Below are 18,834 nucleotides of genomic sequence, written 5' to 3' on the forward strand. Positions count from 1 at the left end.
GGTTCCCCCCAGCAGGGCCAGGGCTTGAGGGCATGGGGTAGTTGTGAGCTTAGCGCTCCCTCCAACTGGGAGCTCTCTGCACTGGGGGCTGCTATGGGACTGGGTATCCTGGGGCCCTGAGTGTGTTTCCAGGGTTTTGGGAGGGCCTGGCTGGGTTCCTCGCTCATTTCTTGTCTCGCTGGCTCCTTTCATTGGAAGTCTCAGATCAGCGATGGTGCCTCTGAGGCAGAGAACAAGCCCCCAGCCTCTGTCCCAGCCCCGGAGCCCAAGGAGGCCGCCCCAACCTGCCCCCAGGAGGAGACTGAGGAGACCTGGGAAGAGAAAGAGGACAAGCTGGATCCGGAGAAGGTCAAGGCCGCAGATCAGAAGTACCAGTACAAGGAAGGTGAGCCTTCCTTCAGCCAAAGTAGGTGTCCTGCTCATTGCTTCCTTCTTGCGCTCGGACTGGCCCGGCCTCCTGTGATGACATCCGCTATGAGCCATCGTGTCTGGGCCACTGACGCTCTGTGATGGAACTGAGGATCTGAGCAGGCGGGGGTTGCACTGGTGGGGTGCTGGGAGCACGCGCCGGTCGTCCCGCTGAGTTTCACCACTCCTGGCTTTCACTTCCCCTTGGTCACTGTCCTGGCTCACCGGCTTCTGCAGAGACTCAACCCCAGCAGGGCCCACTAGCACCTAGCGCAAACTGGAACTGTGGCGGGGCGGGGGGGGGGGGCGGGCGCAGATCCATTCACAACCTGCTTGTCCAGTGGGCACTGGAGGACAGCAGTTCTTTGGGCAGGGCAGTAGCTTCAGGCTTAGGCTGCAGGTTGGGTCCTGCAGATGCCGGAACCCGAGGGGTGATGCCAGCCCTGCACGTCGGGGAGCTGTGTGAGCAGCTTGCCAGGAGTCAGAAGAGCTGCAGGTCCCAGCATGCCCCGTGGCCTGCAGGCTTTGCCTGCTGGCTGTCCCTCTGCTGTATGTGAGGCTGCCCTGTTGTGGAGCCTCCTGATAGGCCATCATGGCCCAAGGTTCTGCATCTGCCCTGTTGGGTTGATGTGGGCTTGATCTCCCCCCCCCCCCCCCCCCCCATATCCCTTTACATCAGGGTGGTGGGCAGAGACTGGCAGTGTCACCACTGAGCCAGGCATGACCTTCCTCCCACTGCAGGGGAGTTCCAGGGGCTGGGCTTGGGCTGGTACCGCTCAGTGCCCGCTGTGTGGGGTGCTCCTCTCTCCCTGCCCTGCTATACCACTTGGCCCTGCCTGCAGCTTCTCTGCCCCTTCTTCCTGCCTTGCGACGTCCCCCGGGTGTGGGCTGTGGCTGGGAGGGATGTGGTTTTTCAGGGTGGTCGCCTTTCGTCTGCCACAGAACAATGGAAGCCCCTGAACCCAGAGGAGAAGAAGAGATACGATCGGGAGTTCCTGCTGGGCTTCCAGTTCATCTTCGCCAGCATGCAGAAACCTGAGGGGCTGCCCCAGATCAGCGATGTGGTGCTGGACAAGGTCAGTGCCACCACCAGACTGGTGAGGACCCTGGATCTACCAGCGCAAGCTTCTTATCAGATGGGGGAAACGCTGCTAACCACTCTTAGTTCCGTGCTTGGTCTCTCTGTGGACTCTGCTATGGCCAGAACAGGAGACCCAAGTAGTTCAGGGGCAGGGGGGACGGGGGTTGGGCATTGCCATGGCACAGATCAGATCCCATTGGAAATATAGAGGTGATACCCACCAAGCCAGCATTGGCCAAGTAGCTGTTCAGAAGTTATCCGGTGCACTCCTTGCACTTGGGCACATGGTGCTGGGCAGCTGAGAAAAGTGCCCAGTCTGGAATGGGCAGAGCCTCCCTTGCTGCTTCTGACCTTGCCTGGGGCACTGTACAAACCACAGCAGCTCCTTCCCTGAGCCATGCCCGAGGTGCCTTCCCTGGGAGTTGTCCCATCCGTGTCTTCTCCCTTTGCTGTGGGAGAAGAGGATGTTGGTCAATGCAATGCAATGCAGATTGGAAAACAGAGTTCCAACTGTACATACAAAATGATGGGGTTTAAATTAGCTGTTACCACTCGAGAGAGATCTTGGAGTCATTGTGGGATAGTTCTCTGAAAACATCCCCTCAGTGTGCAGCGGCCGTCAAAAAAGTGAACAGAATGTTGGGAATCATTAAGAAAGGGATAGATAATAAGACAGACAGTATCATATTGCCCGTGTATCCGTGGTATGCCCACATCTTGAATACTGCGTGCAGATGTGGTCGCCCCATCTCCAAAAAGATATATTGGAATTGTAAAAGGTTCAGAAAAGGGCAACAAAAATGATTAGGGGCACGGAATGGCTTCCGTATGAGAAGAGATTAACAAGGCTGGGACTCTTCAGCTTGGAAAAGAGAGGACTAAGGGGATATGATAGAGGTCTATAAAATCATGACTGGTGTGGAGACAGTGAATAGAGAAGTGTTATTTACTCCTCATAACACAAGAACTAGGGATCACCAAATAGAATTAATAGGCAGTAGGTTTAAACAAACAAAAGGAAGTATTTCTTCACACAGTGCACAGTCAACCTATGGAACTCTTTGCCAGAGGATGTTGAAGGCCAAGACACTAACAGGGTTCAAAAAACTAGATAAATTCATGGTGGTTAGGTCCATCAATGGCTATTAGTCAGGATGGGCAGGCATGGTGTCCCTAGCCTCTGTTTGCCAGAACCTGGGAATGGGCAATGGGGGATGGATCACTTGATGATTACCTGTTCCGTTCGTTCCCTCTGGGGCACCTGGCACTGGCCACTGTCGGAAGATGGGCTACTGTGCTAGATGGACCTTTGGTCTGACCCAGCCTGGCCGTTCCTATGAGTGTCATCCAGCCATTTCCCTTGTTGGGCCCCTGGTAGAGCTGTGTGGCCTGTGCCTTCTGGGTGCCCTGCTCCCTTGCTGGCATTGCCCGCTCTGCTGCAGTGACCCTTCTCCACTGGGCATCCTGAGGATGTAGCTTGCCAGTGGGGTCTGGCTCTGCATTCAGCCCAGCAGGTTGGGAATCCTCAGTGGTTTTCATGCCCCCTCCCTCCCCCCCCTTCTCACTTGCAGGTGAATAAAACGCCGATGCGACCGCTGGACCCCATTCGCCTGAGCGGGATGAACTGCGGCCCTGACTTCACCCCTTCCTTTGCCAACCTGGGCCGTCCATCCATGGGCAACCGGGGACCGGTAAGTGCTTCAAAGGGTCACCAGCCTCAGCCTCCTGCTCGCCTGCATGATGATCTCCTGTTTGTGCCATCGTGTCTGGGCCACTGATGCTCCGTGATGGAACCGAGGATCTGAGCAGGCCCAGGAGCCTGTGCTGGTGCTATTGGCCCATCTGGCTTGTATCTTACAGTGGGGGCTCCCCAGCATGGGGGCTGGATACAGACCCATTGCATAGGGTGCAAGGCCCCAGGTCCGCCTGACAGTGGCGTGTGGGGAGTTGAGAAGGGAAGTGCTGATGTCTCCTCTTCCTCAGCCTGCAGGGTTGGGCCCGCGCCGCTCGCAGCAGAGCCAGAGGAAAGAGCCCCGGAAAATCATTGCCACGGTCTCCCTGAACGAGGACATCAAGCTCAACAAGGCTGAGAAGGCCTGGAAGCCCAGCAGCAAGCGGGCTGCCGAGGAGGAGGATCCTGACAACATCAAGACACAGGTAGGTAGGGAGGAGCTATGAGGAGCAAGGGGGCTTGGGGCAATAGGCCGGCTCTCACTGACGGTGTCTGGGGTGTCCCTGCAGGACCTGTTCCGGCGTGTGCGCAGCATCCTGAACAAGCTGACGCCGCAGATGTTCCAGCAGCTGATGAAGCAGGTCACGGAGCTGTCCATCGACACTGAGGAGCGGCTCAAGGGCGTCATTGACCTCATCTTCGAGAAGGCCATCTCCGAGCCAAACTTCTCCGTTGCCTATGCCAACATGTGCCGTTGCCTTATGGGGGTGAGTGCCCTGAGGGCTCAGCTCCTCCGAGCTCTGTGTGCCCTGGCACCTTCCTGCCACAGAAATCAGAGCCTCCTAGAGACTTTGTGGAGCCAGGACCCCCATCTTCCAGGTGGGGAAACTGAGGCACAGTGGGGGACAACAGAGGGATTTATATGAGGTGGCAGAGCTGGAGATGGATGGAAGCCATGAGTCCTGGCTCCCAGCTCTAATGGCTCAGACACTGCACCTTGCTTGGGGTGGAGCTGGCAGCTGTCCCTGTGTTGGGCTGGAGCAGGACTGGCTGCGGGGGATGAGGGTACAGGGCTGGTTGTCCAGCCTGGCGGGTATTACCCCATCTCACCTCTGGTCCCGTCCCTCCCTGCAGTTGAAAGTCCCCACGACTGACAAGCCGGCGGTGACCGTGAACTTCCGCAAGCTGCTGCTGAACCGCTGCCAGAAAGAGTTTGAGAAGGACAAGGACGACGACGAGATCTTTGAGAAGAAGCAGAAGGAGATGGATGATGCTGCTGCCGTGAGTGGGGCTGTTCCCAGAGGGCAGGGGGGAGAGGCGTGGGCACTGCCCCATTGTGAGGTGTGATCAGGAGCAGTAGGCTGCGGCTCTCCTGGGTAAACCCCACTCCCCTCCCCTCCCCACAGCCGGAGGAGAAGGCTCGCCTGAAGGAGGAGCTGGACGATGCTCGGGACAAGGCCAGGAGGCGCTCTCTGGGGAACATCAAGTTCATCGGGGAGCTCTTCAAGCTGAAGATGCTGACGGAGGCCATCATGCACGACTGCGTGGTCAAGCTGCTCAAGAACCACGACGAGGAGTCGCTCGAGTGCCTGTGCCGTCTGCTCACCACCATTGGCAAGGACCTGGACTTCGAGAAAGCCAAGGTAGCTGCTGCCCTCTCCCCCCAGCTTCCCTGCCCCGGGCCTGTAAGTCAGGGCACCCTGGAGAGCCAGGGAGCCCCCGAAAGCAGGGCACCTGGCAGCAGCTGTCCCTACAGGGCTGCTCCACCTTGCTCAGTGGCCTAGGACTGTAGGGCACCAGGAGTTGCCCTTCAGTGTCATGCTGGCCCCGGCACCCCATTGCAGGGAGGGGTGCTGATGCTGCCTGTGGGGGGGGGGTCTGGAGAGTGGGGGGGGGGCTGGGGGGAGGAGCAGTGGGGCCTACCCAGCCTGAATGGCTCCCTACTTCCCATCCGCTTTTCACTCCCTCCATTCCTGCTCCCCAGGAGGGGTCAGTGACTCCCCCAGGCGATTGGCGCCCCGGGATGCTGCGCTCGCAGCCCTAGCACAGGGAGACGTGTACCCCTGGCATGCTGCAATGCCAGGTGTGGGGAGGGCATGGTGGTGACTGGGGTAACGCTGTCTCCCCTCGTGCAGCCCAGAATGGATCAGTATTTCAACCAGATGGATAAGATCATTAAGGAGAAGAAAACGTCGTCTCGAATTCGCTTCATGCTGCAGGATGTGATTGACCTCAGGCGGGTAAGGTGCCAGCCTTGCCCCTGGATAGGCGGGCGTGACCCTCCTGGGTAAGGGACGTGTATGCACAGGTAGATGGGTGCCAGCCCCACCCCCGTGTCTTCAGGATAGATGGGGCATGATCCTGGTGGGTTGGGTAAAGTACACTTCCCTCCTTCAGCCTCGGGATAGATGGGTGTCAACCTCACACCCATCCCCTATGCCTGGATCCATGGGGCCAGCCTTGCCTCTTGGATAGACAGACATGACAGTGGTGGGTAAGGTGCGTGATCCACCCCCTTCCTGGCAAGAGGGCTTCAGCTCAAAGATTTTGGGATCCACGCCCGTACTGTGACCTCTGCTCCCAGCTAGTGACCACTGTTGCTGAGGTCCCACTTGGCAAACGTAGGCAGCTGTGTCGAATCCCACCAGCAGCTGTTTGATGCAGGGAGACTCCCAATTCTGAACCTCTCTGCACCAAAGATTGCTGCAAACCCGAGAGCCAGGCAGAGGGGGGTGCAGCGGGGTCTGACATAGAGCGACACTGTAGCGATCAAGCCCACAGATTCCCCCCCTTCCCGCCCCCTGGGTCGGCAGTGGCTGGCCTCCCTGAGGCCAGACCATCTAGCCCCCACCCCTCCGGAGATGTGCGGGTGACACGCCCCATGGTACTGGGCTGGAAAAACAGCAGGAGGCTACCTGGGCTGGTGAGTGGACCTGGAGAGAGTCCATGAAGGCTGCCCCACTGCAAGAGGGGGGCCGGGAAATCAGTGCTTGGCTGCAATGGCAACGGGCTCTGGATTCAAAGGCAGGTAGCTGAGGAAGCGTGTGGATGGACTATGTCTGTGTGGAGTGAGCTCCTGGCAGGGCATAGGATGCTGGAGAATCCCAAGTCAGCATGTCCCATCGGGCCATTCCAATCCTGCACAGATGGGTGAGGCAGTGCGTAGACAGCCCGATGGATCCTTTCCTCCTCCCGCAGCTGCTGTAACCCCCGCTCCCCCCATCCCCTTTGCAGAATAGCTGGGTGCCGCGGCGAGGAGACCAGGGCCCTAAAACCATTGACCAGATCCACAAGGAGGCGGAGATGGAGGAGCATCGGGAGCACATCAAAGTGCAGCAGCTCATGTCGAAGCAGGACAAGAGGAGAGGGCCTCCTGGCTCCTCATCTGGAGGTGAGAGGCCTGTGAGCTTTGTGGAGCACCTTGCTGAATCCCCACGGCCCTGGCCAGGGGGACAGGCAAACCATGCTGAGTGCTGGGATTTGGGGGCTCTCGACCTTGCTGCTCCCAGGATCTCAGGCCTGTGACATTTACAGACCAGTTGGAATGGTTCCCCCTCTCCACATGTCCACCTGGGACTCTTGGGGATGGCTGATAGCCCTTGCCCCAGCAGATCCAGAGCACCCGCTGGGCAGGGTCCCATGTTCCTGTGGGCAGGAGAACTGTGAAGCTGGGCCTGGAGCTGCCTGCTCCTCAGGCCCTGGCTCTGCCCTTTGAGCATGATGTAAGGGGGTCTGTACCTCTCTGTGGTGCTGGGGGTGGCTGGTGACCTTGGCCTGGTCTGTCCCTGTGCCGTGCAGGTGGGCGAGGGAGCCAGGTTGCAGATGATGGCTGGAACACCGTCCCCATCAGCAAGGGCAACAGGCCTATTGACACCAGCCGGATAACCAAGATCACAAAGGTGAGCCGGGATGGAGCTGCGGGAGGGCATTGGTGGTGTCTGCGGGAAGGGAGCTCTCTGCAGCCACAGAACTGGGCTACAGTCTCAGTTTTCCTTTACATGGTCCTAGTCCTTATGGTTGTAAAGCTTTGAAAACGTGCATGCATGTAACCAATGCAGATGTCTGCAGATAGCCTGAATCGATAGCTGTGAGATGGATGAACGGCCCTATTCAGCCCAATTGGGTGTTAACTCTGAAACCTAAAGATGGCACAGTGCATGCCAACATTAATGGTTTTGCTGGGGATCATCTCAGCAGAGAAGTCCAGCTCCTACTTACCCTTCGGTCCAGGCTGCTTCCCCACATAGTGCCACTGATAACGAATATTGAACAGCTGCTGCATTGGCTGGGCTATTCCACCTCCTAGCAACCTCACTAAGTGAAGCTGCTGTGGAATGACCAGAGCAGTGCCAGATCCAGAGGCTTTGCTGCAGGATCTAGGGCAAGCCTGATTCGGGGTAGCGGGGGCTCCTGGGCAAGCAGCATGGTCCCGAAGAGCCTGGGAGCCCAGCTTTGGGTGGATGCTGTGTGTCTGTCATGGCCTTTCCCTGCTGGGCTTTGAGCCCTGGATGCTGACACGTGTCATCCCCAGCGTCTGCCAGCTCCTTTTGACGGGGGGGGGAGGGGAGGCGAAGTGCAGTGCTAGACAAGGAACGACTCGAGCCAGCTCCGTGTCGGTTTCTCTCTGTGCAGCCTGGATCGATCGACTCCAATAATCAGCTGTTTGCACCTGGTGGGCGTCTGAGCTGGGGGAAGGGCAGCAGCGGGGGATCTGGTGCCAAGCCTGCTGACTCAGGTACATGAGCAGTGCTCGCCGGCTCTGTAGCGGGGGGAGCCTGGCGCCTGGGTGGTCTATCTCAGATGGGCAGTGGGGGGGCGGGAGGGGTGTGCTGTGCCCGCACCCGGTTCTGACTCATCTGTTCTCTGTTCCCAGCTTCTGATGCCAACCGGCCAGCTACTAGCACCTTGAATCGCTTCTCAGCCCTGCAGCAGTCGACCCCCGCGGAGAGCTTGGATTCCCGGCGCGTGGTACAGAGGTGAGTCGCATCAGCCCGTTTGGCTGTTGGCCGTGCTGCTGCCAGGGCCTGGTGAGTGCGTTCTGGGTGATTATTCCCAGGCACGGGGCTGCGCACGGACCGGGGACAGAGTCACTAGCACGCAGCAAGGGGAAGGAGCTTTCCTGAGTGCCTGGCAGTCCCAGGCGTGTGTGGTGACGCTGCTGGAGCCAAGCTTTGAGGGGTCTAGAGCCAGTGGGGCGCTGCTGGTTGGCACGTCCCCTGACCCTGCTGCACCTCTGGGACACAGGAGCTCCTCTCAGCCCCCTGCAGCTGCTACTCATTCAGCCATGGGTGGGGCAGGTGGGAGAGCCCCCCAGGCCTGTGCGGGATACCAAGTCCCAGCTAGGCAGTGCCACAAAAATCAGACTGCAAAGCCCGGGGCACTTCCGGCTGAGACCCCATAGGAGCTAGAGATGCAGGAGCTGCTGAGGAGGAGGCTCTCACACCTGCAGAGAAGGGGACGGGGACAGGGAGAAATGCAACAGGGAGCCAGGCAAGGCTTTAAAACCCCAGGAGGGGGCCAGGGGCCGGAGTCGTCTCGCCCTGGGTTCAAGAGGGTGGGGAAGCAGCATGTGCAGTCAGGAGAGCGGAGAGTTGCTTGTGGGGGGAAGGAGGGGTGCTATGTCCTGGGGTGCTTCACCTACTCTTCCCCGCCCCCCAGGAGCAGCTCCAGCCGGGATCGGTCAGAGAAGGCCGGAGAGCGAGGGGAGCGGTTTGAGCGCGAGCGCTTGGAGAGGGGTGACCGCTTGGAGCGCCCCGACAGGGGGGAGCGGGCAGACAGGAACCGGCCCCCCATCACCAAGCGGAGCTACAGCAAGGAGATGGAGGACAGGAGCCGGGAGCGCGAGAGGCAGGGAGCCCAGGAGGCTGTCCGGAAGGTTTCCAGCATGACAGAGGAGCGGGACAGGAGCAGGGAGCCAGGTGAGGAGTGGGGCTGGCACGGTGCTGGGAGGGGGACGCCGTGCCATGTTAACCCGCCCTGCGCCCAAGTCCTGTCAAGGGCCTGGCTGCCTGCGCTGGGCTGGGGCATCCACCCGATAGCCCAGCCATGCTGATGGGATCTCTCCCTCTCCACAGTTAAGCGAGAGCCGGCGCCCCCTGCGGCCCCCCCCAAGCCAGTGCTGTCGGAGGAGGAGCTGGAGAAGAAATCCAAGGCCATCATTGAAGAGTACCTGCATATCAATGACATGAAGGTGAGAACTGGAAGGCAGGGGCAGCCCCTCTGGAGGAGCATTGCATGCTGGGATCTGCGCTCAGGGCCCTGAGACGCCTGCACCCTGGAACTGGCAGCAGAATTACAAGTGATAATGATCTTTCCTTTAACAATAGGGGTAGATGGGGCAGGGCAGGGGTCTGGGCTGGCCGGTGGCAGCTGGGGGGGCAGGCTGGGAGCTGCCAGCCCTTTGCTGGGGACCAGGAGCAAGCACAGGGCCATTCTGAGCCGTGCCAGTCTACCCCGCAGCAGGTGCTGCAGTGTGTGTGATGGTGGGACCAGGGCGGTGCTGAGCCCTCTCTCCCCCTGCAGGAGGCGCTGCAGTGGGGGTTAGATGTGGAGGGGTGGGAACAAGGGCCATGCTGAGTCTTCTTTCCCCCTGTAGGAGGCACTGCAGTGCGTGCAGGAGCTGGCCTGTCCCTCCCAGCTCTATGTCTTTGTGCGGAATGGCATTGAGTCCACGCTGGAGAGGAGCATGATCGCCCGTGAGCACATGGGGCTGCTGCTGTACCAGCTGGTGAAAGCTGGAAACCTCACCAAGGAGCAGTACTACAAAGGGTAAGAGAACCCCCATGCCCTGTGACCTTGCTAGGGAAGGGTCTAGTCAAGGGCTTGGAGCCCCATCCCTCCTAGGGCTGCTGAATCAGGGCTGGGGGCCTGGCCGGTCCCATGGGCAGGGGTGGGATTCGCTCCCCTGCTCCAACCTGTGCTCTGCCCCTCTGGCTCACTCTGCAGATAGATGCCCCTGGGCTGGCAGGGAAACACGGCACCCATGCTGCCGGCCCTGAGCTGTGGGCTCCTGGAAGCTGCCCCTCCCCGCTGACCCGCCTGGCCCTCCTCTGCTTCCCTCGCAGGGTGCACGACATCCTGGAGATCGCTGAGGACATGGAGATCGACATCCCGCACATCTGGCTCTACCTGGCCGAGCTGATCACCCCCATCCTGCGGGAGGGGGGCATCCCCATGGAGGAGCTCTTCAGGTGAGCAGCTCCCCGCGTGGCTGCCCTTCCAGGCCCTGCTCCTGGGGCTGGGGGGAGCGTAATCAGGCGCATGGCTGGCTGCGTAACGAGGAGCTGACCTGTATCTTTATGCCCTGCAGAGAGATTGCCAAGCCCCTGGTGCCCATTGGCAAGGCCAGCACCCTCCTGCTGGAGATCCTGGGGTTGCTGTGCAAGGGGATGGTAAGTGATGCCCCCGTGCCCATCTGCTCGCCTCAGCCTGCTAGTGGGGACTGAGAGCCACATCCGTGGCAGGGAGGGCTGGTGTCTGCATGTAACACCTGAGCCGTGGCCCGGGCCCTCAGACCCCGCCTCTCCTGTCTAGTTCTGGGGCATGGCCCTCACCCACTCCACCCTCAGCAGTTCTCATCCCTCCTGTCTGGCTCTGGGGCATGGCCCTGACCCCCTGCAGTCCTCATCCCTCCCATCTGGCTCGGCCCTGCTCCCTGTGACCCCGCTGCCAAAGGGATGTTTGAGTTGGAGGAAGCACCGCTAGATGAAAGGAAGCTGCAGAAAGGGATCTGGGGTCATAATGGATCACAAGTTAAATATGAGTCAGCAGTGTAACGCTTTTGCAAAAACGTCAAACATCATTCTGGGATGTATTAGCAGGAGTGTTGTAAGCAAGACACAAGAAGTCATTTTTCCACTCTACTCCGCGCTGATTAGGCCTCAACTGGAGTGTTCTGTCCAGTTCTGGAAAGGAAAAATGTGGACAAATTGGAGAAAGTCTAGAGAAGAGCAACAAAAATGATTAAAGGTCCAGAAAACATGGCCTGTGATGGAAGATTGAAAACATTGGGTTTGTTTAGTCTGGAGAAGAGAAGACTGAGAGGATGTGATAAGTTTTCAAGGACATAAAAGGTTGTTACAAGGAGGAGGGAGAAAAATTCTTCTTAAGCTCTGAGGACAGGACAAGAAGCAATGGGCTTAAATTGCAGCAAGGGCAATTTTGGTTGGAGGTTAGGAAAAACTTCCTGTCAGGGTGGTTAAGCACTGGAATAAATTGTGTAGGGCGGGTTGTGGAATCTGCATTATTGGAGATTTTTAAGAGCAGGTTAGACAAACGCCTGTCAGGGATGGTCTAGATAATACTCAGTCCTGCCTTTAGTGCAGGGGATTGGACTAGATGACCTCTCGAGGTCCCTTCCAGTTCTATGAATGAACGCAGGCTCCAAGCTTTGCCCTGCAGCTCTGACCCCGCCCTGGAGCCCTGATCTGGGCCATGTGGAGACGCTTCCTGCTGCAGTTGCAGAAGGAGCTGAGTGTCTGCCCCCACCCTAGCCAGCCCCTTCCTCCAGCTGGGCACCGCTCACTCTGCCCTCCCGTGCCTCAGAAAGGGGTCGTTTGAACCTGCCTGGGAAGCCTGATGACAGGAGAGCTCTCCCCACCCTGTCCCCCTTTGCAGAGCCACAAGAAGGCAGGGACGCTGTGGAGAGAGGGTGGCCTGAGCTGGAAGGAGTTCCTGCCCGAGGACCAGGATGTGAACAAGTTTGTCACGGAGCAGGTGAGCGGGGCTGGACCCTCTCCAGGCTTGGGGGAGGGGAGCTGCTGGCGGGAGAGGCCCTGGCTGGCTTTGGAGCTTTGGGTGCTGGAGGATCCAGCAGGGAGCAGCTTGACGCTGAGCAGTCCGGTGCCCAGCGCTGCAGGCAGGATCCCCCAGTGCCATCTCTTGGGGCGCGTCTCCCTCCTGTCGCAGCACCGTGGCTTCCCTTCACTGGCTTCTCCTGTCCCCAGAAAGTGGAGTATACCATGGGGGACAGCTCGGACACGCCCAGCCGCAAGGAGCTGACTGCCGAGGAGCTGTGCAAGCAGATGGAGAAGCTGCTGAAAGAGAACTCTAACAACCAAAGAATATACGACTGGATCGAGGTGAGTGCGCTGCCCCTAGGGCCTCCCCAGCAAGGGGCGCTGGCTATGGGGGAAGCCCTCAGGTACTCCGGGGGGAGTGGGGCAGCAGTGCTGACTGGGCCGGGGGGGAGCCCCCAGATACTCCAGGAGGGAGCAGGGCAGCAGTGCTGACTGGGGCTGCACCTGGCTATTCCAGTCCCAGTCTCTCTCCCAGCAGCGGGCACTCGGGGGAGCAGGGTAGGTGCGTTTGCTGTCTCTCAGGGTCACTGCTGCTGCTCTGCAGTTTCCCTGGGGAGGCCAGGCCTGGGGTGGGGGTGGGTCTCCCTCCTCCAGTTCTGTGCCTGGCTGCCCCTCTGAAGTGTTCTCCCCCCGACCAGGCCAACCTGAGCGAGCAGCAGGTCTCGTCCAGCATCTTCGTCAGGGCCCTGATGACGTCCGTGTGCCATTCGGCCATTGTCTGTAAGTAGGGAGGAGGCTGCCCTGCCTCTGTGGGCACAGCTGGGGCCCAGACCTGCCCACGAGGGTGGCCTGAACTAGCCAGAGCCCTGGCAGCTGGGATGGGAGGGGGAAGCTGACTGGTGCCAAGCGCACTGCGGACCCCATTCCTCCACCCTTCCCGGTGCTGCGTTTCCCACCTGCTGCACCCTGGGGCTGGGCCACAGGATCTGCTGGGAGTGGGGCAGGAGTTCCGGCCCTTGGGGCAGAGTGGGAGGAGCTGGTCCGGGGCTGCTCCCTGCCTCTCTCACTTGCTCCCCTCCCCCTGCAGTCGAGAACCCTTACCGGGTGGACACAGTGGTGATCAAAAGCCGGGCCAAGCTGCTGCAGAAGTACGTGAGCGAGGAGCAGAAGGAGCTGCAGGCGCTCTACGCCTTACAGGCCCTCGTGGTGAAGCTGGATCAGCCTCCGAGTGAGTGTCTCCAGCTGGCCGGGGGATGGCTGCTGGTTCTGGGAGGGCCGGGGGATGGTGGGCTGGGGAGTCCAGGGAGATGAAAGGAGGTGTTGGGAGGGCTGCAGTCACTCAATCCCAGCCCACACCTGTTGGTGGACGTGGCTTCTGTGCCCGCTGCTCAGGGTGGGGTGGGGGTATTCAGCAGGGGCTATTCCCATGTCTCCCTGACACACACCCTCCCTCGCCCTCCCCACAGACCTGCTCCGAATGTTCTTCGATGCCTTGTACGACGAGGACGTCATCAAGGAGGAAGCTTTCTACAAGTGGGAGTCGAGCAAGGACCCGGCCGAGCAGCAGGGCAAGGGGGTGGCCCTCAAGTCAGTGACGGCCTTCTTCACCTGGCTGCGGGAAGCTGAGGACGAATCGGACAACAACTGAGGAGCGGGGCCAGGGCCCTGCCGGCCCGCCCCGAGGCCCGGACTCTTCTTGCGCAGAGGCCGCGGGGAGCCGCCCTGCCCCCTGAACTCCCTCCTTTCCTTTTGTTTTGTTTTTCGAGGCCTGTATTGGTTTGTGTCTGATGATAATAAATTCATGCTGAAGGAGGCAGGCACGCTGTGGGGCTCTGCTCAGCCCCAGTGCAGAAACCCGGATGGATCGCAGTGAGCGGGGCCAAACTCTGCAGGGTGCAAAGCACCAGAAACTCGTGTCTGTTGGGGGCCGTCTCCTCCCCCCATTTATTGCTGAAATATAGAGAGATTATATATATATATAAACTTATTAAATTTGGTTTGGGGACAGGACTTTGCTCTCCCGCTCCCCCGGATCACAGCCTGCACCACAAACCCGCCGGATGGTTTTTTATTTTCAAAAAAATCATTTCAGCCCCCTCCCCCCAATCTCCCACCTCTGAGATCAGCTTGGGAGCTGCTGGGGCCGTTCCGGGCGGGAGCGGGAGTTCCAGCCCCCTCTGCGCTGGGTGAGCCTCTCACAGGGCCAGCTCAGCAACTCCTGTCTCCTTCTCCCCTACCCCACCCCCCCCCAACACGTTTAAGGCCACAATTGTGCGAGCTAGCAAGCGGTGGCTTCATCTGCATCCCCTGTATTTATAGAGCGCCGGATGTTAACGAGCCGCACGCGTAATTATTAAAACAAGGATTCAATTACCGGTCACATGAATTTGTAAATATTTTTTTTTTTTTTTTTGCTTTTCTTTATGGAGTATTTAATTGAAGATTTAAAGGCATCTTTTCACCTTAAACTGGAAATAAAAGAACATTGCTAAATCCCGCCGCGTGTGCCGCTGTCGGATCCGGGCCTGTGTCTGCGAGGGCTCACCTGCCGCCCCCGCAGCGCAGAGAGCGGCTCCAGACTCAGGGACTCGGGGCCAGCTAGCAAATGGGTGCTAAGCAGTTACAGCCCGTCTGGAGCTGGTGGTGGCGGGATGCCCTGGATGGGGTGAAGGCTCCTATGTGGCACTGTAGCCATCACTCTTCCAGCCTAAGGATCGCCAACGGGGGAGTCCGAAGAGAAGCGCTCGCGGGTCTGGTCTGGAGGGAGATCCGGGAACCTGAACGCAGCCCAGAAGTCCAGCGAAGACCAGGAGCTGTGGGGCAGGTGCCACCCGGGGGCAGCCTGAGTCCCCTAAGGACTGTGCCCATTCTTACTGTGGGCAAGGGGAGGTGGCAGGAACGAAGGGGCGTGAGTAGTCCAGAAGGTGAGGGTGTTTTGGAGCATTGCCTGCACCAGCCCTGGGAAGGGGGCTACACCCTCTGAGCTCCTGCCCCAGGCTGCAGGGGCCCCAATGTCTGAGGGCTGGGCAGAGCCAACGCAGGGGTGGTGGTGGATGGATTGATGATAGATGATTCATAGTGTACAGCCTGAAGGGATCATTAGCGCATCTAGTCTGACCTGGTGTAACACAGACCATTAAATGTCACCCTGTAACCTCTGTATTGAGCCCAGTGACTTGGCTGGCTAACCTGCCCCCCAGGGCGACAGCGACAGATGGAGAATCCCCTGCTGCTCGAGGTGCCTGGTTCTGGCTGTTCACCACCCTCGCTGTCAGCCTTATTCCTCATCTGAATGGGGCTGGCTTCCAGCCGCTGGTCTGATTCTGTCTCTGCGGCTGGCTTTGCAGCCCTGGGCATGACACTGGGCCTGTGGGCCCTGGGTGCGGGAGGGCAGAGGCTGCTGTGGTGTGTTGCATGGGGGGGGGCTGAGCCTGGAGGCTGAACCAGGGGACAGCTGAGCAAAGGCCCCTCCCCTGGCTTTTGTGGCAGACCCAGGGAGCCATGCAGAGTTGCCCTGGGTAGCTTCTTCCAGCCTCTCCTGCTGTTACCCTCGCTAGGCAAATTGCCCTGGGGTGGGGGTTAGGGAGTGAGACATGGGGCCTTGCCCCAGTGGGGCTTGCCAGGTGTGTGTGGGGGAACATCCAGGCTGGGGAATGTTCGCCTGTAGGGGGTACCAGTGCTCATGTGGGCCTAGGCAGGAGCCCTGGCTGGCTCAGGAGCAGGGAATATGAGCTGGGGCCTCTCCCCTGGGCGGGGGGGGGCTGGGACCTAGCTCCACGCCAGGCCCAGGCTGGGAAGATTGACTGGTTGGAAGCACGAGCTGGCTCTGCTGGGGAGAGAACAAGTCACTTGGTTTTGTTGGCTGGAGGCTGGTCCCTGGCTGGCAGGTGTTTGGTGGCACGTCTGCCCATTGTGTTGGCTGTGGAGACTCAACTGCTCACTCTGGGGTAGGGGAGAGACATGGGGGCGGGGGGCACTTATGGAGCCTGCCCTGCTGCTTCCAGGGGAACCATGTGGGGCAGGGGCCAGAGCCTTGCCCCATCTCCCCGACCCTGTGGGGGGCAGCATTTTCAGATGCTGCTGTTGAATTGGGATTGATTTGTATCAACCCTTGAAGAGCTGGTTCGTTCTGCTGGCGAGTGCCTGAGGGCTGTATTGGAGCGGGTCGGAGCAGGCCCAGGGGGCTGCTCGCTGTACTAGGACGGTGCGCCTGGGCTGTGATGGGCTTGGTCTGCAGAGGGGTGGGGATTTTGAGTGGTAAGAGGGGCACCTGGGTGTAATGGTCTGGCACCTTCAGGGAAATGCGATCAGAGACGCTCTCCCCAGGCCCACTTCCCAGCAAGGGTAGGCAGCGGTGCCAGGTCTAGAGAGCAGGGCTGGGCAGACAGTTGGGGCCTCCAGCCCCCTGGGGACGGGGCCAGACCTAGTGCAGTGGGGTGCATCCAGGCTAGTGCATTGGGGTGATGCTGGTGTTATGTTTCTCTGGCTGTACCCCTGCCTGCTCGTCCAGTGGGGACGTAGCATCCTGACACCCGTCTGAACTGAGCTGGTGGGCACAGCAGTTTGGGGCTTGGAGCAGCTCTCTGTCCCTATGACCTTCACCCAGTGCCTGCCCTGGGCGGGCCTCAGTGTTGTCAGGCTGCAGGGTGGAGGGAATGAGGACGGGCAGGGGCTGGTCTGAAGGGAAGCGGGGGGACTAAGACGGGCAGGGGCTGGTCCTGAGGGAAGTGGGGAGATTGGGACGGGCAGGGGTGGGGCTGGTCCCGAGGGAAGTAGATTGCCATTGTGGTAATGCCTGGGTGTCCCATCCATGGCCCACCCCGCTGGGCACTGCGCACATATCAGGGGTAGGGAACTCTCCCTGGTTAACTGTGGCCTGAAACATCCATGTTACATGGGCATGTATGGGGCAAGTGTGGGATGACTTGCTGCTTGTCACAGCCCTGCCCACCCACCGTCACTCGGCACAGTGAGAGTTTGCTGCTCTATGTGCTTGGCCTCCAGCGTGATGGCCCGGAGTGCACATGTGGGGGGAGCAGGCCTCTCACACGCCAGCTGCCTGCTCTGAACCCCTCTTCGACACCACACAACCCTCCAGCCGGCCTTTAGCCTGGTGAGTTGGGCCCAGCGGGGGCTCAGGATCTGCCTGTCCTAGATTCAAGGCATTTGTCTCTAGCCTGGCAGGGCTGTGGGATACCTGGCTGTGAGCCCCATGCTGAGTTGTGGGGAGAGAAGGAAGCATTCCCTTTTGTGGGGGTAAAGCAGGGCAGCTGTGTAGGGCTGGCTGGTGGGATGAGCTTGCGGCAGGGTGAATGCGGGCAGTGTCTGTGGTAAGCAGTCTGGTCTGCTAGCACGGGGTGTCTGGCTGCGAGTGGGCCCTGGCGGGGAGGAGAAGCAATGACTCCTTGTCCACATCAACCTCTGCTTTGATGAGCCCCAGGTGGGCAGGAAGCCTGCCCCAGAGCCAATGCCAGGCAGCCAGGGCACAGACTTTCGGTGGGCGGCGTGGGATCTAGCGTGGGCTCAGGAGCCTTTGCCCATGTGGGCCTTGCTCAGGCTCGCTGCAGCAGAGTGGCCCTGCTCCCCCGTGCTGTTGGGGTCTGCTCTCCCCTAGTCCTAGCCCAGGCTGTTTGTGAGACCTGCCCTCAACATCGCTGCAGCACGGCAGGCCCAGTCCTTGACCTGTCTCTGTCCCCCTCCAGCCTTGGAACCAGCCAGTCCCCGCTTGCCTCCAGCCTGGCCCTCGGTCTTAATCCCAAACCAGTGAGCACCTGCAAGAACCGGGTGCTGACACTGCGGTGAAAGGGGAACAAGTCACCCATGGCAGCAGGGTCTCTGCTCCCGCTTCCTCCTCTGTCCGTGACTCATGGAGTGCCCACGCCGGGGCCCTGCCTGGGAAAGGGGTGTGAGGCGTTGTGGAAGGACTCTCCCCGGAAAGCCAGGGCTGGAGCGTGCAATCTGGGGCTGTCGCCTTCGATTGTCTAAACGGCTGGCCCAGTCCCCTGGAACCCCGCACGCCTCCCGCTGTAGATCCCACTATGGGGGTGTGAGATCAGGGTGTTAACGAGCCATGGCTGCTGGGCTGTCACGTGACCTGAGCCTCCTGGGCGAGGGTATAGCGGACATGGTGTCTGCCAACCTCCTTCAGTCTCTCTTAGCAGTGGGGGCTGTGAGCCAGAACCCAGCCCCCCGCCCCCCTGCGTTTCACAGAAAGGGGGAACAGCTCTGTCACCTTTTCAAATGGGGTGGTTTTGTCCCTCTCCCTCCCCAAAAAAATTAAGGACGGAACTTTCTCCGCAGCCCCCCGTACCTCTCCCTTGCTCCTGGCAGGCTCCAGGCTCGAGTTCAAACCCTGCCCATCCTCTGCCAGCTTCCCTCCCCCAATGGACAGCCAGAGCAGCTGTCTGCTGAGCTGGGCTGGGAGCTGCATCCTGTGTGCCTGGTGTTCCTATGCCCCCCTTGCGCATTCAGGGTTTCTCCGCACATGTGGCTCACCGTTGACCCAAAGGAGCTCCTGAGCACGAGCCCCAGGCCGGAGCAATCACCACGGCCCGGCCCGGCCTTCCCCGTTCTGGGCGTCGGCGCAAAGGTGGCCCAGGAACCAGCACAATGTCACTGGTGCTGATAGGCTGGCAGCTGCTGCCTGCTTCGATGCAGACCACGGAGCTCCGTGCTGGCTGGCGGTCAGGGCGTCCCCACCCTCGAGGAAGGGCAGGACGTCGTTGGGTTGGGCCGGTCGGGGGTTGGGCCGTGCTGACCTGAAAATGGGGTTAGTGGCTAAGAAGCCAAGAGCCCTCGGGCCGGCTGATGAGTGTGGAGACAGTAGGTCCAACTCTCAGTGGACATCCAAGGAAGAATGGCCCATGTCTGGGACCTAGAAGGGGGGTTCATGGGGATGCTCCCCAGAAAGGGGAGGAGCAGGGCCACCAAGCCAA

The 18,834-nt window shown here is 59.9% G+C and overlaps 1 protein-coding gene and 2 non-coding genes across 13 annotated transcripts in view; all 3 read left to right on the plus strand.

The window, feature by feature from the left end:
- The window catches only part of EIF4G1 (eukaryotic translation initiation factor 4 gamma 1), a 44,812-nt gene extending 29,828 nt beyond the window's left edge, over positions 1 to 14,984 (plus strand). For 4 of the 11 annotated variants that reach the window (XM_074963454.1, XM_074963460.1, XM_074963462.1 and 1 more), the window contains 22 exons: positions 199 to 406; positions 1,351 to 1,505; positions 3,061 to 3,180; positions 3,473 to 3,646; positions 3,731 to 3,928; positions 4,296 to 4,442; positions 4,568 to 4,804; positions 5,297 to 5,401; positions 6,396 to 6,552; positions 6,960 to 7,060; positions 7,794 to 7,896; positions 8,035 to 8,137; positions 8,820 to 9,079; positions 9,236 to 9,351; positions 9,757 to 9,929; positions 10,226 to 10,351; positions 10,471 to 10,552; positions 11,778 to 11,876; positions 12,107 to 12,241; positions 12,598 to 12,679; positions 12,987 to 13,127; positions 13,366 to 14,983. In XM_074963454.1, the coding sequence (XP_074819555.1) occupies positions 199 to 406; positions 1,351 to 1,505; positions 3,061 to 3,180; positions 3,473 to 3,646; positions 3,731 to 3,928; positions 4,296 to 4,442; positions 4,568 to 4,804; positions 5,297 to 5,401; positions 6,396 to 6,552; positions 6,960 to 7,060; positions 7,794 to 7,896; positions 8,035 to 8,137; positions 8,820 to 9,079; positions 9,236 to 9,351; positions 9,757 to 9,929; positions 10,226 to 10,351; positions 10,471 to 10,552; positions 11,778 to 11,876; positions 12,107 to 12,241; positions 12,598 to 12,679; positions 12,987 to 13,127; positions 13,366 to 13,547 (3,204 nt within the window). In that variant the 3' untranslated portion in view covers positions 13,548 to 14,983. Of the gene's footprint in view, positions 1 to 198; positions 407 to 1,350; positions 1,506 to 3,060; positions 3,181 to 3,472; positions 3,647 to 3,730; positions 3,929 to 4,295; positions 4,443 to 4,567; positions 4,805 to 5,296; positions 5,402 to 6,395; positions 6,553 to 6,959; positions 7,061 to 7,793; positions 7,897 to 8,034; positions 8,138 to 8,819; positions 9,080 to 9,235; positions 9,352 to 9,756; positions 9,930 to 10,225; positions 10,352 to 10,470; positions 10,553 to 11,777; positions 11,877 to 12,106; positions 12,242 to 12,597; positions 12,680 to 12,986; positions 13,128 to 13,365 lie in introns of all 11 variants that reach the window. The other 7 variants (XM_074963461.1, XM_074963465.1, XM_074963464.1 and 4 more) reach the window with 5 other exon arrangements.
- On the plus strand, positions 455 to 531 carry LOC141994297 (small nucleolar RNA SNORD66). The gene has a single exon (XR_012641086.1). It is a non-coding gene; the product is annotated as a small nucleolar RNA SNORD66 (small nucleolar RNA).
- LOC141994296 (small nucleolar RNA SNORD66) lies at positions 3,223 to 3,298 on the plus strand. The gene has a single exon (XR_012641085.1). It is a non-coding gene; the product is annotated as a small nucleolar RNA SNORD66 (small nucleolar RNA).
- Positions 14,985 to 18,834: the final 3,850 nt, after the last annotated feature.

The sequence above is a fragment of the Natator depressus genome, chromosome 9, assembly GCF_965152275.1.
Source record: "Natator depressus isolate rNatDep1 chromosome 9, rNatDep2.hap1, whole genome shotgun sequence".
Taxonomy (NCBI): domain Eukaryota; kingdom Metazoa; phylum Chordata; order Testudines; family Cheloniidae; genus Natator; species Natator depressus.